Source organism: Manis javanica, chromosome 13, assembly GCF_040802235.1.
Source record: "Manis javanica isolate MJ-LG chromosome 13, MJ_LKY, whole genome shotgun sequence".
In the NCBI taxonomy this organism is placed as follows: Eukaryota; Metazoa; Chordata; class Mammalia; order Pholidota; family Manidae; genus Manis; species Manis javanica.
In genome coordinates, this window is record NC_133168.1 from 529,841 (window position 1) to 548,820 (window position 18,980).

The 18,980-nt window shown below is 39.4% G+C and overlaps 1 protein-coding gene across 5 annotated transcripts in view; it reads left to right on the plus strand.

Annotated features, from left to right (window-relative positions):
- REV3L (REV3 like, DNA directed polymerase zeta catalytic subunit) overlaps nucleotides 1-18,980 on the plus strand; it is a 180,440-nt gene that overhangs the window by 41,027 nt on the left and 120,433 nt on the right. For all 5 annotated transcript variants that reach the window (XR_012124656.1, XM_073220768.1, XM_073220770.1 and 2 more), the window contains 2 exons: nucleotides 6,542-6,731; nucleotides 11,001-11,075. Coding sequence is in view for 4 of the 5 variants with exons in the window: in XM_073220768.1 (XP_073076869.1) it covers nucleotides 6,542-6,731; nucleotides 11,001-11,075 (265 nt within the window). In the remaining variant the exon portion in view is untranslated. The remainder of the gene's footprint in view (nucleotides 1-6,541; nucleotides 6,732-11,000; nucleotides 11,076-18,980) is intronic.

Consider the following 18,980-nt stretch of genomic DNA (forward strand, 5'->3'; position numbering starts at 1 on the left):
ACTTGTTACTGTGCTTTTCAAGTCCAACATTTCTAATTGATTCTTTTTTATAATTTTCTGTCTCTTTGTTTATGTTCTCTATTAGGTGAGACATGATTCTCAAACTTTCCTTTAATTCTTTAGATATGATTTCCTGTAGTTCTTCGAAATATTTATAATGGTACTTTTAAAGTCTTTGTCTAGTAAGATCAATGTCAGGGCTTCTTCAGGGGCAGTTTGAATCGACTGCTCTTTTTCCTGTGTGTGGGCCATACTTCTCCATTTCTTTGTATGTCTTAAAAAAGTTTTTTGTAAAAAAAAAAAAAAGTTTTTTGTTCAAAACTAGGAATTTTAAATAATGTAATAGTTAAGAGAATTGTATTGCTCCTTATCCCCAGGATTTGATGTTGCTGTTTGTTACTGTAGTGGCTTTCCTGGGCTAATTCTTTTTTTTTTTTTTTTTTTTTTTTTTTTTTGAGTTTTTTTGAGAGGGCATCTCTCATATTTATTGATCAAATGGTTGTTAACAACAATAAAATTCTGTATAGGGGAGTCAATGCTCAATGCACAATCATTAATCCACCCCAAGCCTGATTTTCATCAGTCTCCAATCTTCTGAAGCATAACGAACAAGTTCTTACATGGTGAACAAATTCTTACATAGTGAGTAAGTTCTTACATGGTGAACAGTACAAGGGCAGTCATCACAGAAACTTTCCGTTTTGATCACACATCATGAACTATAAACAATCAAGTCAGATATGATTATTCGTTTGATTTTTATACTTGATTTATATGTGAATCCCACATTTCTCCCTTTATTATTATTATTATTTTTTTAAATAAAATGCTGAGGTGGTAGGTAGATGCAAGATAAAGGTAGAAAACATAGTTTAGTGTTGTAAGAGAGCAAATGTAGATGATCAGGTGTGTGCCTGTAGATTATGTGTTAATCCAAGCTAGACAAGGGCAATAAAACATCCACAGATGCAGAAGATTTCTCTCAAAAACAGGGGGGGGGTGGGGTTCTAAGCCTCACCTCTGTTGATCCCCAATTTCTCACCTGATGGCCCCCCTGCGACTGTGCCTGTCTTAGGTTGTTCCTCCCTTGAGGAATCTTACCCGTCTCTGGCTAACCAGGCATCTTCCGGGGCCATACAGGGAGATGTAAAGTTGGTAAGTGAGAGAGAAGCCATATTGTTTGAAAAGGTTAGCTTTTTACTTCTTTGTAGATTTATGCCCTGTGGCTTCTATGTTTCCTGGGCTAATTCTGTATAGTGGCTATTCTTTGAAGTCTCTGCTTAGCTAGCTTAATGTTCACTTAGTGATTGGCCAGAGATTCGGCCTGCCTCTTGTTACTGAAACTGGTACAACTCCCTCAGGCAACTGCGATGTTACAGTTGCCACTGATTGTTTTCAACAAACATGCTGTGGATAGGACTCATACACATAGAGTAAGTTGTAAGTCTGATCATAAAGACAAGCCCTGAAAGTGGAGCTTTTCAGAAGGCTACTAAGCAGGTCAAATAGTGAATTTCCTGGGAAAGGGGTTTTGGGGGAACTACAAATCTGTTCTGGCCTCTCCATTCAAGGTTACTCTGGAGCTAGGGAGGGGCTGGACTCAGGTAAGTTGAAACAACACAGAATTTGCTGTTCTTGCTGATTCAACTGGTATTTTTTAATAAACACTCCTTGAACTGTCACAAGCTTTAATTTCCAGAGTGCTAAATAAACGTTGATTTTGACTGCATTTATCAGTGTTTTTACTGCTTTTATGGAGGAGCAGGTTTTCAAAGATGGTTCCTCTGCCTTTCTGGAAGTGCCTTTTGCTATTTCTGTGCACTGTTATCTGCATCCTGCTTCCAGCCTCTGATCCAGCCACTCATACTGATTGCCTTTTCCGTATACATTTCTGCTGAGGCTTTGGGACTCTGGTTCCATGGCCAGTACACTTACTTCTCAGTTGTTCACTATTACCTCCCTTTCTTGCCTGGCAGCTGTCTCAGGAGCTCATCCTCTCACATCCCACATGAATCCAAATCCTCTATTCTTCCCTTAAATATTAGTATTCCTCTAGTTTCTGGCCTATGCCCCTTGTCTTGCCTATTTTCCCTGAGCCGTCTTACCCAGTTGTTGCTCATACACTCAAATGGGACCTTTTCTCTAGCCCAGCTCTCTCAGTCTCTACACCTGTGTACCTAATTATTATTAGGCTTTGTTGTTAATTTGCATTTGGAAAGTTTATAGACATGTAAAATTCCTCAAGTTCAAAACGTATCAGCCTACTCTTTTTTTTTTTTTTTTTCAGTTTTCTTTGAATGTCATTCCCATCTATCCAGTTGTCTAAACCAAAAATTTGGGTCATCTTCGTTTTTTTCTCCTCTACCCCCAAATTCCAATCAGTTACTTCTCAATTCTGTGACCTAAATACTTCTTGAATTTTCTCCATTTCTCGCCTGAACTGCTCCAACAGTCTCCTAAACAGATCTTTCTATTCTGTCCCAGGCTTCTCTACAATGTGTCCACAAGGGAACTTAATAAAATGCTAATCTACACAGGTCTCAGAGTCTGCACACACACACACACACTCACACTTACACATGGCCTTTCTCTTCATTACACTCCTTGCTCCATCTAACTACATTTTTCCTACTCCCAGACCATGCTGCATTCTCATTTGTTTTCAGATTTCTGTGCATACTGCAGCATTCTTTCTTGCTCTTTTGTTGTTTCCTCTGGGAAGACTTCCTGTAACTTCACAAATCTGAGTTAGATCCTCTGGATATAGAATTACTACACTGTAATTGCCTACTTACTCATCTTTATCTCCAAGTAGAATGTTAAGTCTGTGAAATCAGCGACTGTGATTATGAGCAACCTATGGCCTAGCACCTAACATTGGGCTTCTACAAATTATTTAATGAATGGAGAATTAATCCTTACATTTATGAATAAAGGAACCAACCATGTTCAGCACTGGAAATACCAAGATGCAGTAGACAAATGTATGAATTAAATAGACCTTTGAACAGTTGGTGTTTGAGGGGTATAGTCCTGTTAGTAATATGGGTATTATTAGTAATACTGTCTTACATCTTAACATTTTAATATGTAAATCTTCATGGATATTCTTAATTTTTCCTTAGAATAAATTCTGATAATGTAATTTCTAGGGCTATGAGAATAGGTGATCTAACACATGCTTTCTAACTATGACTATGTAGAGTTTTGTTTGTTTCATGTGGTGGTTTTGTGCAGATGGGGAAAGAAGGATGGAGTAAAATCTTAGAAGCAAAGGAAGATTGGAAGGAGAAACAGATTGAGATGATAGTGATAATGAAATTTAAAAAGATAATCCAGAAAGAAAAAAACATGAAGAATTCCATAAATACAAGTTTTCCTATTCATAGACCAAGTTTTTTGGTTTAATCTGTAGAATTTAGTTTAAACTCTTGTGTAGATTTTGATTTTGGGGAGAGAGGATTTAAAAATTACAAAATAAGCATTTCTTATTCAGATACACTCCTAAGATACTCTTATGCAAGCATGATTTTGACTGTGGTTACCAATCATCAGCTTGTTTTTAAAAAAATAAAATGGGTGATGGTGATGTTAAACTTCCCTGTTCTGGACGATGAAGAAGCAAACTAGCATCCGTGGACCGGATTTTCCCACTGTGCTTGTAGGTGAAACGCCACTGAAGCACAGCCATACCCTTTCCCTTACGTACTGTGGCAGCTTTCAGGCCACAAAGGCAGAGAGAGATAAGGAGCTGTGTAAGACAGTATGGCCAAAAAAGCCTAGAGTACTCACTGTCAGCCACTTTTCTGAAAAAGAATTTGCAGACCCCAGAATTAGAGGAATGGTGCATGTAAGTCTTTCTCTTCATTGCAAATGGACTTGGGGTCCTTCAGGGCGGGAAAGTGCGGTAGGCTGGAGACTCTCCCCAGCGCCGCGTCCTGTAACCCCAGTGGTGGTGCCTTAGTTGTATCAGAATCCCTCTGTTTTCAGATTTGTCTTTTCGAATATTCAAGGCTTTCGTACCATTCCTTTCTCCTAAATCAGTTATCCTATTTTGCTGGGGGTTTATTCATTTGTTTAATAAATATTTACTGAACACATATGTTTTCTATTGGGTCCTAGGGACATTATGATCATTCAGACATAGTACCAGCTTCCAGGGAATTTGCAGTCAAATAGAAGAGGCAGATATGGAAACAGGCGTTTACAATACAAAATAAGAACCGGGGAATTAAGGATCAAGGAAGCCAACATTAACTTTAAAAAAAAATCGAACTGGCATGGTTAAATGGAAGGTGCATTGGTTTTAGATTTCCTCAGTTTGCTTTCGAATCTGGGTTCAGTTACTCAGGTGTGTGACTTGAGAAAGTTAACCTCTGTGATACTTGAACTCAGCATCAGTAAAGCATTCAGTCCATGCCTGCTGAGTAAATTAGTTCTGCTTTTTTCTTAAGTCATACACCACAAATTACTGTGGTTTCTATAAAACGAAAGAGAATTTCTCTGGCCCCTACTTCACAGATGTGAGAAGTGGATATATATATATTTTTTTAATTTTATGAACTTTGTGAACACCCTGCCTATAAAGAAACTAGCAGTAGATACCAGATTTTATAATTATTTCATGTAAAATTTATCCAAATTTTCATTATTAAGATATGTGTACTGTAAAATTACTGTCTGAGGAACTTACAATTTTGCTTACAAAATGTGCCATTATACTGGTAATTCTGTAATCCCAGGTCTTAGATTTATTTGTCAGCTGTAAAGGGAATGCTTCTGCATCTCCCTACCTCTCTCCACCCATAGTTTAGCATGCCAGTTGCTCTTAACTAAATTGTGGTGTGTGTCCTTAAAGGTAATGGTGATAATCTTTTTTCATGGGATGTTTAAAAAGTGTTGAGGTAGGTCATCAGTAAATAAATTAAATGTTTTCTTAAGACTCACTTATCATTACAGTTTGAATTTTTTCTGTTTGATGAATTTTAAAACTGCAGTATTTAGGAAATGGTACCACGTTGTATTTAGAAATGACACAAAATAGTCAAAGACTTTGCTTTTAATCAAAAAAATACTTTTCATTTCTTTGAAATTAAGTAGCATAACTGTTGCTAAAAATAGAAATTGAAGTTGGTCTAACAGTAACACAATTTGTAATTAAGAAGTATGGAAATTGGTAGTTCAAATCAGAATACTACACTCAGGAGGGGATAGATTTTGTTCCATTAAATGACTGATCTTTCCAATTTTGCTATAATTTATGTAATAACTGGTCCAGGTTTAGTTGTTAATTCTGTTATAGCTGTACTTTGAAAATAAGGAAGCTGATGTTATTCCTATAAAAGGTATAAAAGGTAAATTTAAGATATCACTGCAGCATAGAACTATTCTACATGTATGTTACATACATTTAATCACGAATAGGAAACGGTAATCATTTACTTTCCTACCAAAAGAAAAGGCCCAGGGGAACAGAGGGATGAGGAGTGAGGAAGGAAGCCGGGGGCTGCGTGCTGGCAGGGCAGCGCAGTGACGGCAGCATGAGAGCCGGTGTGTTCTCCCTCGCTGCTCTTCTCCCTGGGTTAGACAAGTGGCGTGGGCCCCGGGGAACCGGGGACGGTGCTCCGAGGACAGGACCCCCTTCCGTACAGATTCATGAGGGTGACGGTGCGGCTGGTCTTTCTTGCTGCAGCTGTTCCTTGACCTTGTCATGGTCTGCTGCTTCTCTGCATCTCCTTTGTGCACTCCTCCTCGTAGCGCTTCCTTGATCACGGCTGTGTCACGTCGTCTGTCGGCAGGTCTGCACCAGTCGCCCCTTCTGCCCTTGCCTGATAAAGTGGCCCCCGGGATGTGTGCATGTCTGTTTTTCCCCCTGCGTTGTGTCTCCCCCGTGTCCCATTCCACCACTTGTGCAGTTTAGATATCCAAAAGTCCACTACAGAGAGTGGATCTGTAGGGGTTTTCTTTTGATTTGTTTGTGTCTGTTTGGGTTTTTTTTCCCTAATAGCAAAATTTCATTTTTACCTTTCCCGATCACCGCCCTGGCTCTCCAGGCCCCAGAGCACAGTTCCACACACGGGATCTGCTTTTGCCCTCTCCTCTCTCCTAGAACTGTCTCTGTCTTAGGAGAGGAGAGTCTCTCTAGTTTGAAAACATTTATGCCAAGATAGTCATCATTGATTTATTCAGTAAACTTTAAGTGAATTTTTGTAAGCTTCATAACATTGTGGTAAGTGGTATTGTTATAGGGCAGTTCAGTGAAGTACATAAAACTAGTGAGATTGGGAGGGTGAAACAGTCAAACATTTTCACCGAAATTATTTAAATTGTACTGTAATGCTTATGTTTGTAAAATGCTTCCAAATATTCTGTTGAAAAATGTAGTTAATACAGGTGGCTTTAACTGTGGGTTTTTTCCAACCCTTAACTTAGAAAAGCTGTGTTGTCATTAGAACTTTCATCTGAAGCATTCTGTGCTTTGTAACGTTTAACATTTTTAAATGCATCTGATGTCTAAACTTTATAATGTGTTACATTTTAGGTCAGAAGACATGTCTGCATCTACATGGCATCTTTCCTTACCTCTATGTGCCATATGATGGTCATGGACAACAGCCAGAAAGCTATCTTTCTCAGATGGCATCCAGTATCGACAGAGCACTTAATGTGGCTTTAGGCAATCCATCTTCTACTGCTCAGCACGTGTTCAAAGTGTCATTAGTATCAGGAATGTAAGTATATAATCTTAACTCTCTTAAATTTTCTACTTACCTGTATTTCTATTGATATTGTATGTAAAAGAAAACGTATGAATCAAATACACTCTCTTTGTTCTTACACTTCTAACCTAACGGAACTTGGGTGAATTTCTTGCCATAATTTTTTATCGCAATGAAAGACAGACGGTTGACTAATTTTTGTTTTAACTTTTTGATTTGTCTGCTTCCTAAAACTGTAAGAATTTGTGTAATTTATTCATCAAATATTTATTGAGCACCTTTATGTGTCAAGCAGTGCTCTGGGTGCTTGACGTATATTGGTGAACAAAACAACAGTCCTGGCCCCCCAGGAAGCTACATCCTAGTAAGGGGAGACAGAAAACCGATGGAACGCGGGAGATTAGTGCTCTAGAACCGAAGCTGCAGAGCAAGGCAGGGCACAGGTGTGCAGGCTGGGGAAGTGGGCCGCCGCAGTTCTGTATGAGGGATCAGGAAGGTGTCACTGTAGGGCAGTGACGTTTGAGCAGAGACTTGAAGGTGAAGGGGTATTAACAGCATGGAGGCCAGGTGGCTGAAATGCAGGGAAAGGAGAGCAGGACCAAAGGAAGCTAGACGGAGATCATGTTGGCCAGTGGTTCTCAAAGTGTGGCTTCCATACTCCAGTTTCCAGGATTACCAACATCAGCTTCACCTGGTTTGACAGCCTCAGGAATATACCTCTCAGATCTCCAAGTACAGGGGGCATAGCTGAACTATCGCTGCAGCCACTGCACTGGACAGCTGCCATCCCATGTGAGCGGAGCTGCTCTCCACAGGCTACTCCCAGCCAGTGACTAAGCCTGGCAGGACCCTAAAGCAGGCCTGTTCCTGGGAGACACACTTAGAGACTCTCTGCAGGGCCTCTGCAGCAGCCTTCCTGAGCTTCCATTTAGAATCATGCTGCAGTAGAAGACACTACCTATCTTCCCTCTGTGCCTCCCTCCTTCGCTTGGGGTCAGACCTGTACCTGAGTCTGATGGCCCTTCAGCCTCTCATGCCGCCTCATTTCTTCCACAGGTGTTCCCCTGAGAAATCTCTTGCATACTTTGGCATCTACTTCTTGGAAGATTCAGGCTAACACACCTAGAAACTTAGAATAATACATTCTTGGGTCCCACCCCAGACCTGATGAACCAGAAATTGGTGGTGGGGCCCAGCAATTTGTATTTTAATACACCTTTCTGATGATTCTGATGCATACCAAAGTTTGGGAACTGCTGCATAGGCTGTTCTCAGAACTTTGGCTTTTAGTCTGAGCTAGGACTGGACTTTGAGCAGCCATGATTTAACTTACAATTTTGAAAGGATTACTTTAGCAACTGTGTGAAGAATAAATCATTCGGGGATAAGGGCAGAAACAGCATTAGGACTCTCTTTCATTAATCTGGGTAAGAAAGTATGGTGGCTTGAACTGCAGTATTAGCAGAGGCCAGTGAGAAGTGGAGTAGTGCGAGGCTGTTCTGCATCTGTCCTGAGGATTGAGGTCAACACGATTTGCTCCCTGACTGAGTGAGGGTGTAAGAGGGGTCAAGGATGATGACAAAAGTGTGAGTCCGTTGCTAAAACGACGGTAGGTGCCTGTAGAGCAGGCTAGCAGGAGCTCATACTGTAATGTTTTGAGTTTGCTATGTCTGTATGAAATCCATCTTAAATCCATCTGCTTCTTTCACCTTAGTCTAGGCTTTCCGCTGGACCACGACAGGATCCTTTTAGTTGAATTCCCTTCTGTTCTTGGCTTACTCTTGACCGACAGAAGTGCTCTTCCTATAATGTAAATTGATCCTTTTCAAGTCTTTTAAATCCTTGAGGGGCTTCATATTTTTCATAGAATTAACTTTAAGCCTCTAACCACAGCCTGTGTGATCTGACCCCCACCTGCCTCTGTAACTGTGCTCACAGGGCTTCATCCAGAAACAGGTCTCCTTCAGTCCCTCCGAGGTGCTGAGCTCTCTGCCACCTTTGTACATTAGCTAGTGTTCGTTCCTTGAGTGCTCGCCCTTCTACGATCCTTCGAATCCTTCACTCTGCTGAGAAGTTTTCTCTAACTTCCTACTTTAAATAGGTTGCCATTACTACTAGTCCTGTCTCAGCCCCTTCTGATTCCTTTAGCACTTTATATAGTTTGTAATTATTTTAATGTTTTGTTTACTTTCATGTGTTTCTCTCACCAGCATGTAAGCTCCATGAGAAAATGGAACAGGTTTTACCGCATCATTATATTCCTAGCACCTTGTATGGTGTTCAGGGCAGTTGGTAGATACGTCTCAATAACTGTTTGGTTCAGTAATTCAAATGAACAAGGTGAAAGCTCATACCCATCCTATGAGAGCAGCAAGTAGGTTAAAGATAATCATTCTTATTATATATTTAATGGTTTCTAAGAACTTTCCTTATACATATTTTCATTTCAAGGTTGAATCTCCAAACAGCCTAGTGTAATGAATGATTAGTCATCAATCTCTGTTTTTTTTAATGAGTATTTGTTAAAAGGCATTGCCATATTTTTAAGAGTAGTTGAGTTACAAATCTGGATAGCTGCAGGGCAAAAGATAACTTGTTCAATCTAATTTTTTGTTGCCATTCTCTTTTTCCCTTATTTTAGTATTTTTTTTCTTGCCTGGATCCCCTTTACCCTTACCACACATTCTAGCTTTTATGATTCCTTTACTCCTCTATCCTCTACCTGTTTAAGGTAGACAAGGTTACAGCTAGCTACCAAATTGAAATTTGTGCGAGATTTAATTCCAGTCTTCTAAATAATGCATTATCCTGAGGCTGGGTTAAGAGATAGGACCATGACCATAGGCTCATTTCTGGGACTCCTTGCCACTTAGCTGTTGTGAGTCTAGAAAATACCCTATAAAGAGATCTTCATCTATCTAAGTTAATTGATGGTTTTTTTTGGTTTTTAGTTTTTTTTCCTATCCGTGCTCATTTTTCTTCTCATTGTTATACTAAAAAACTAATTCTAATTATCAACATAATTTTTTTATTTGAAGTATCATTGATATACAATCTTAGGTTGGTTTCAAGTATAAAACACAGTGGTTCAACAGTTACACATATTATTAAATCTTCACCCCCACTCAGACAGTTACTGTCAACATAGAAAGATATTACAGAATAATTGACTCTACTTGGATATAATTTTTTAAGCTTAAGAATATCTAGTCTCAGACTCCATTCTGTTTTCTAACTCTTCAAAGAGTCTCTGTTGAGGCATTCTTTTGGCAAAATCAACAAAAGCTGACAGCAACAGGTGAGGGTTGCAGGTTAAATTACACCAAGACTTTCTTAACCAGAAGAAGCAGAAAACTGAATTTATAGAATTTCCAGGCTTTATTTTGGAACAGTAGTTATGAGAACAGAATTGTAGATTTACAAAGTATTTTAGAAATGCCCTGAGGAAAACTCAGCCTCAGCATAATCAAAGTCCTTAAGAAAGACTATTGCCTTTTCCTTCTCTTAAGTTCTTGCCTGCACAGTTTTCACAGATTTGGATGTGTTACACATGTTCATTTAGTAATAGGTAAATTGTCTTAGCCTAGTGAACTTGCAAAATTAATAATAAACAGATAAATAAGGAAAGTGATATAAGTGGTATTTAAGAACTTTGTGGATGAAGGGTTTTAATTTTTTTTAAGGTACCCATTTTTATTTTTGATTTATCTTTTCACTGAATCTTTTTTCTAGGAGAAGCATATATGCATACATATTATTTTATCTTTTCTTACACAAAATTCAACCTAATAAATAACCTTTATATCTTGCATTTTCCACTTATCTATGTGTCTTGAAGTCACTCCATGGAAGAGCTTTAATTTTTGACAGAGAAAATGGGAAATGGGAGAAGGGGCCTGAAAGGACTGTTTTTCTGTACATGGTCAGTGACCAGAGAGAGAGTTGCTATAAGAGTTATGATGATTGAAATTAAGGTGTAAATAGTTTGCTGCTCCTTTTTGTCTTGAGTTTTTTGAAAGTGGTATTTGTAAACTTTTTAAAAGAAGTGGTTACAGTATTCCAGTGTTTCCTGTGTTAACCTACCCAATCCAGTGTTAATAACCAGATTACTGTGTTAACCTGTGGTAGGTTCAAATGAAAGGTAGGTTCTTACTGGCTTTGGGTAATGCTAAATATAAGCACAACAGATTAGGCCAGCTCAGTCTAAGTAGAACAATAAGGTGCTTTATTTCATCTCTGAATAATGAAGATAAATTGAAATATGTTTTTCTTTTATTTCAGGCCTTTTTATGGTTATCATGAAAAGGAAAGACACTTTATGAAGATCTATCTTTACAATCCTGCAATGGTGAAAAGGTACAAAGATTAAATGAAATAAAAATATGAATAACTATCACTTCAGTATTTTAGTAATGAAAAGATAAATTGAGAAGAAAGTCCTATATAGTTTATAACATTATTAAAGAAAGAGACCTTAATATGTACATACACAGGTAGAAAGAGAGACTTAGGGCTCGGTCTCCAGGAAGGATATTTTAAGGGTGAAGGCTTATAGCACTTAACTTTTCTGTCTTAGATTTAGAGAGTTTGTGGATGTAAATAAGGCGCGATGAAGGCTGCCTTATATGATTTTCGTGTCCTATGAGCCTGACTAGATGGTTAACGCCAAGAGAGATTTGCTCTTTGGTTTCCAAGCAGGGAGAGGTCTCTGAGAGGGAGACTGGAGTAGGAGGGCTTCCAGGGTCTCAGTCCTGTTGACTCCTTATTAGGTGTCAGTGAAATTTCATATCCTGGGTTTCTTGTTTTGTTTCTGGTTGGTTTTTTTCTCTTCCCCTCCTCTCCCCTCCCCTCTTTTTTCTTTTCTTTCCTCAGTAAATCTGTTTGTAGCTTATTCTCTCAGTAATCCTAGAGCCAAAGTCATATGGAAGGGCACATGCAGAGGAGACTTCAGTCATGCTTGAGGGTTCAAAACAAAGGTTTTCACTCTATGTGACAAACTAGGGTAAAAGTGGCCTTGGAGAAGTACTCAGGGTTGTTTTTTCAGAGGATCCTCTCTACCAATAGATAACTAGGTTCCAAAAGGTAACTTTTTGGTAAGACACAAATTGGATGTTAACCCAGAGTGAATTTAGAAACCAAGAAAGACACAGCCACCAAGGGTATGAGATTTACTCAGAATTAGGCCATTTGAGTAGCTCACTAAATCCCAGCCCTAATCCCAATACTTATTCCTTTCTTGGAGTAACCAGTAAAAACTAGTTTTCTCTATAACCTGCCCCTAACCTAACCCCAAACAGCTTCTGTTACGGAGGGCACCAAAATAGTTTTCCAGCACACACGCTTACAGACTGTAGTGTTGCTTGTGTCAGCTCCCCTCTAGTCCTGCTTTCTCACATCCGTGGGGCACAGAGGAGCCGTCCCCGTGGGCTCGTGGCCTCTCATGCGCACACTGTGGTGAGAGTGCGGACCTCAATTACTCTTCGTCTTTCTCATCCCTAATTGTGCCAGAGGGAACCATGAATACAAATTGCATAAGTCTTTTATGAGTAACCTATAAACTGTAGTTCTACTTAAAGTATAAATATAATCTGTTTTTCTTCCTTGAGTAGCAAATACTTATTAAACTATTTCCAGTAAGTTTGCTTTAAATTATACAGTCAGCCCATCACAGTGCCTCTCAAATTCCCTGATTTGTTGATTCTTTCATTTATTCATTTTTAACTAAATATTTATAAAATGCCTCCATTAATTGATGCACTGTGGAATTTTCTGGGCAAACCAGAGGTGAATGAAGTGTGCATCGTTCCTGCACTCCGGGGGTCTTCCTGCTTGGGAGGGGAAGCAGACACAAGCAACTCAGGAATCCAAACCAAATGCGGCACGTGCTGTGAAGGGGAAGAACAGGGCTCTGTCAGGGAAGAGATATTCTCTTTCTTTTGCTTATTAGTTTGTAATAGTGTTATAATCAGTCACTTGTGTTAAAGTATTTAAGTGAAGCATAAGGCAGCTAGTGGCTAAGAGCCTAGACTCTGAAACCAGGGTGCTTGCATTCAGAACCTGGCTCTGGAATTTCCTCGCTGGGTGCCCTTAGGCAAATTATTTAATCATTCTGTGCCTTAGCTTACTCATCTATAAATAAGGCTCATGTTAGTATACATTTTTCTGATGATCAAATGTGTCAGTATCTGTAAACCATGCAGAACCCCACCTAGCATATTACTAAGTGTATGTAAAAGTTGGCTATGATATATATGGAAAATGTGAAGTTCAGTTTCTGGGCCTTACCTTCACTGTTAATTCTCTTCCCTAGAGGCAGTACTTTTAAGAGTTTGGTGTAGGTCCTTCTACTTTTCATACATACACATGTACATGTATGCACATATCCTCTTTTTAAAATTTCTATGCAAAATTGGTACTAAGTGGAATGTGAGTCCACAGGGGCAAAGATTCTTTTCTGCTCTATTTGCTGCTGAATCCCCAGTGTTTACAATAGTGTCTGGCACGTGGTAGTTAATAACTCTTTGTGGAATGAATGAGTGGACACTGTACGTACCATTTAGGAACTGGCTTCTTGATCCCTTTACTTGCCCATCTCTTGTGGTCTTTATTAACATTCTTCAACTACCCACTCTCTTGACCACACCCCAGGATTTGTCCCATCTCTGAGATTTTAGATGCATGATATCTTGGTTTCTGACTATAATCTTGTGTCTTTTTCTTTTTAATAAATTTTTGATAGAATTTACATGCCACAGAATTCACACATTTTATGTATACAGAATTAAATTATTTTAATAAAGTCACTCAGTTGTGCACCTCTCACTACAATTTAGTTCTAGAGCCTTTTCATGGCTCCAGTAAGATCCTTTCTGTCTGTTCCTTCTACCTTTTTAACTCTGTCCCTGAGTTACACCCACTTACCAATTGTTGGGTTTCGAACTCTACTGCCCCACTTTGTAGCCTCAACCTGCAGTTAATATCTTTCCTTTCCATTTTAGATTCTATTCTTTATCCTCTCAACTCCTTTACCAGCCAGGTAAAGCCATTAATTCTTGGTTAATCCATTTATTTACTTAGTCTCTACTAAACTCTAGTTTCTGACTATGCAGGATACAAAAAAATCACAACAGATTTGGTGCCTCTGTGAACTCACGGTCTTCACCTTCACCTGAGTCCTTCACCGCCCTACCTTTTTTCTCCTTTTCTCTAATTCACTGGGCAGTTCCCTACCCTCAGTACTCAGATGTTAAGCCCCTCCTGAGGCCCTGCCTCCTACTTCAGAGAGGAAGTAGAACCCATCAGTCTAACATAGTTTTTGCTGAACTGTAGACTGGGGATTCCTGAGACCCTTTCAAGGGTCTGCATAGTCAAAATTATTTTCTTCATACTACTGAGATGTGATTTTACTTTTCCGCTCCATTCACTGCTTGTGGGTAAAACTACTGGCATTATGGCCCAAATCAGGGTGATGGCATCAAATACCAGTCATTGTATTTTCCACCACAAGGCAGTCACAGTTAAAAATATAAAAGCTGTTTTCACTTGAGTATCCATGAGGACATGGTAAAAAATGTTAATGTTATTAAATTTTGACCCTTGGTATACATCTTCCTGATATTTTATGTGAAAAAATGAAACAGTGTGTGCTGAAATGCTCACAGTCTCAAAGAAAGAACTCTGCGACTGCTTTTAGTCGCATGCGGTACTAGCCACTGTAGAGAAAAACCGATAGACAAGACACGGTAGAGTGGTTTGCCTGTTTGACAGACATCTTAAAAGTGAACAAAATGAGCCTGTCACTTCCAGTAAGAAAACTCCTAGTATTTGTTGCCAATGATAAAATTTGAGCTTTCAGGCAAAATTAGTATTTTTAAAATGGTATTGCTGCTGTGCACCTAGAGGTGTTCTAGTACTTGAAGATATTTCTGATGAGATAGATAATAATGTTAACAAATGTTTTTTGCCATAATGTTTAATTAAATATGTGCCATTTAGAAGAGCTGTAGGCACACCTCTGAGGTACTGCAGAGTGGGTTCCAGACGACAATGATAAGGTGAATATTGCAGTAAAGCCAGTCAAGTGGATTTTTTGGTTTCCCACTGCATATGTGAAAGTTATATTTACACTAGACTAGTCTATTAAGTGTGTAATAGCATTACGCCTAAATAATGTACATAACAGTATACATAACAATGAAAAAGTACTTTGTCCCTAAAAGAGGCTAACTATTATCTGAGTATTCAGTGAGTTGGAATCTTTTTGCTGGTGGAAGGTTTTGTCTCCATGCGGATCACCCAGTCAGGGTGGTAGTTGCTGAAGGTCAGGGCGGCAGCTGTTGCAGTTTCCTGAAATTAGATAAGTTTGCCACATTGACTGACTCTTCCTCTCTCAAACAATTTCTCTGTAGCCCATAATGCTGTTTGACAGCATTTTACCCACAGAAGAACTTCTTTCAAAATTGGACAAAATTGGAGTCAGTCTTCTGAAACCCTGCACTGCTTTATCAGCTATTTATATAATACTCCAGATCCTTTCTTGTCATTTCAACAGTCTTCACAGTGTCTCCACTGAGAGTAAATTCCATCTTAATAAATCACTTTCTTTGCTTATTCATGAGAAGCAACTCTTCATTTGTTCAAGTTTTATCAAGAGATGCAGCAATTCAGTCACACCTTCAGGCTCCACTTCCAATTCTAGCTCTCTTGCCATTTCTACCACATCAGCAGCTACTTCCTCCACTTAAATCTTAAACCCCTCAAGTCATCTTCTTCCAAACTCCTGTTCATTTTGATACTTCAACCTCTTTCCATGCATCACGAATGTTCTAGATGGCGTACAGAATGGTGAACCCTTTCCAGAAGGTTTTCAGTTTACTTTGCCCAGATCCATCAGAGGAATCACTATTAATGGCACTTACAGCCTTATGAAACATACTTCTTAAAGAATAAGACCTGAAAGTTGAAATTATTCCTTGATCCATGGGCTGCCGAATGGATGCTGTGTTACAGGATGAAAACAACATTCACCTCATTGTCCATCTCCACCAGAGCTCCTGGGTGACCAGGTGCATTGACAACGAGCATCAATATTTTGAAAGGAGTCTTTTTCTCTGAGCAGTAGATTTCAACCGTGGACTTAAAATAGTAAACCACACACATTGTAAACAGATGTGCTGTCATCAGGCTTTGTTATTACGTTTATAGAGCACAAGCAGAGTAAATTTAACATAATTCTTAAGGGACTTAGGATCTTTAGAATGGTCAGTGAGCACTGGCTTCTACTTAAACTCACCAGCTGCCTTGGCCCCTAACAAGAGAGTCAGCCTTCCCTTGAAGCTTTAAAGCCAGACATTGACTTTTTCTCCTTACCTGTGAAACAGCTTAGATGGCATCTTCTTCCAGCATAAGGCTGTTACCTACCTTGACGATCTGTTGTTGAGTGCAACCGCCTCATGAATTTCTCAGCTAGACCTTCTGGATAAGTCTCTGCAGCCTCTCCATCAGCACCTGCGGCTTCACCTGCACTTCTCTGTCGTGGGGACGCCTTCTTGCCTTAAACTGTGAACCGACCTCTGCCAGCCTCCTGCTTTGCCCCTGCAGCCTCCTCCGCTCTCTCAGCCCTCACAGAATTGAAGAGAGTTGGGGCCTTGCTCTGGACGAGGCTTTGGCTTGAGGGAATCCTGGGGCTGGTCTGAGCTTCTCTCCAGGCCATTGAAGCTTCCCCCACGTCAGCAGTGAGGCTGCTTCTCCTTGTGTCACCTGTGTGCTCACAGGAGCAGGACTTTAAATTGCCTTAACTTTTCCTTTGCCTTCACAGGCTGGCTCCCAGTTTGCTGCAGGAGGCCTGGCTTGTGGCATATCTCGGCTTTCGACATGCCGTCCTCACTGAGCTTCATCATTTCTAGCTTTAAATGAAAATGGGAGACATTCAGTTCTTCCTCTCACTCGAACACTTAAGGGCCATTGTAGGGTCATTGACTGGCCTAATTTCAGTATTGTCGCATGTCAGGGAATAGGGAGGCTTGAGGAGAAGGGGGCAGACGGGGGACGACAGGACGGCAGAGCAGTCAGAGCGCACACACTGGTCAGTTAGGTGGCCGTCTTACATGGGAGCAGTTTGTAACACCCTGAAATAATTACAATAGTGACATCAAAGATCACTGGTCATAGACCACCATGCAAATAAAATGATAATGAAAAAGTTTGAAATATTTTGAGAATTATCAAAATATGACACAGACATGGGGTGAGCAAATGCTAGTGGAAAAATGACACCGATTAAACTTGATCAACACAGTTGCCACAAACCTTTGCTTTGTTAAAAAAAAAAAAGGCAATATCTGCAAAGTACAGTAACACAAGGTCTGCCTGTATATAATGTAGTGTGTCTGTATTTTCCAAATGACCAGAGAATCATGCATGGGTAAAAATATTCAAAGTATAAGGTAGACCAATATATTTTAAGGTGAAGGAGTACAAAAATTAATTGATGTGGTGTCAGATCCCACATTGTTGCTGACCTTTAAGAAACTACCACTCTGTTGCATTTCTATCTAATATAGAAGATCAACATTTATCTGAAAAGGCTATTCAGCTATTCTTCCTGTTTCCAACTACACGTCTGTGTGAGGCTGGTTTTTCTTCATATGCCTCAGCCAAAACAGTATAATCACGACAGATTGAACAGCAGATGTGAGAATCCAGCTGTCTTCTGTTAAAGCAAACAGAGATTGCAAACATGTAAACCAAGTCCTCCTTTCTCACTTAATTGTTTTTGTTTTGGAAAATGGTAACAATTTTTATAGCAATGTTATTTATGTAACATATAATGGTTCATTTTTTTTAATTGGTAAAATAAGTTTCTTAAAAATTTCTCAGTTTTAACTTCTAATGTGGTAAATATCAGTGTCTATAAACCACAAAAACTCTTCGGTGCTCTCAATTTTAAAGAATGAAAAGAGATCCTGGGTCCACAGAGTTTGAGAACCACTGGAATAAATCTCTCTTAATTTCCTACCAGAGATCCTTGAAGTTTTTTCATATCCAATCTCTCCTTCTATCTGCCTATTTACAGTCAAAGAGATTCCCCCCTTCACCTCCAAAGCTCAAGATCTGCCCTCTCTGACCTCTTCAGTCATGTCAAGTTATCTTCATCTCTCTTTCCACACCATTTAAATACTAATAAAACTTAATTTTGTGCACACACACATATTCATACTCATATACGCATACTTTCATACTCATAACTATTCTCCCAGAAGATTTATCTATATTCTGTGTATCCACAATTTTTTACCTCCCATTCAATGTTTAACTTACTCCAACATGGAGTTAAACTTAACCCATTCCCCTGAAACTGCCTTCACTAATGAACTTCATGTTGCTAAATCAAATTAACATCTTTTTTTCCTTACCTTTTGACTTTGTTAGAGTGCCTAGAGTGCCTTAAAACAATGCCAAATGTCGGTATGTAGACCTCCTCTGGTTTTCCTCAGACCTCTCTGATCATTCTTGTTTATGCCATTTTGTTGGCACTTCTTTTAACATCTGTGGTTGTCCCTGGGGGTTCTGTCTTGGTCTTTCATCTCTTCTCTCTACATTTCCTCGTTTCTCTGCTGCCTTACCTACTCCCTTGGTTTGTGTCTGTTTTTGTTAGTCTTTATGCATTTGTCTTCCAAATATATATCAAAGCCTAAGTTTCCCTCCTGAGTTCCTAATCAGTATAGCAAACCATTTACGGGATAAATAGAATAGCACTGTAGCTATTAGTGAGGGCTCACCAATCAGAGAAAATTTGTTTGAAGTTTAACTCCACCTTTTATTTGTGTGATTTTGGATAACTTTTTAATCTCTCTAAGATTTAGTTTATCTGTTTACAAAATGAGGATAATAGTACCATAGGTTTGTAGTGGAGATTCCTTAAGATAAAGCATTTAAAGCACCCAACACAGTGCCCAGTACATCGTACTCAAAAATAGGTGAGCTGCCCCTGCTGTGTCAATAAAATTTTTCTTATCCTCATCTTCATTATCATTCATTTCCAGTATTTTCATAGAAATCTAGCCAAGCCCCCCACTACACCTGAACCACTGTATGTCTGTGATGGAGTTTTCCTTATTGCCCCTCCAAAAGAAGATTCCCCAAACAAATGCGTCTTCCACTTCTTCCTATTTTAATGAATGCAGCACCAGCCTCACTGCAAGAAGTCTGGGTGTGACCCCAACCCCGGTTCTGCCTCACCCTCCACATTTGCTCAGCCAC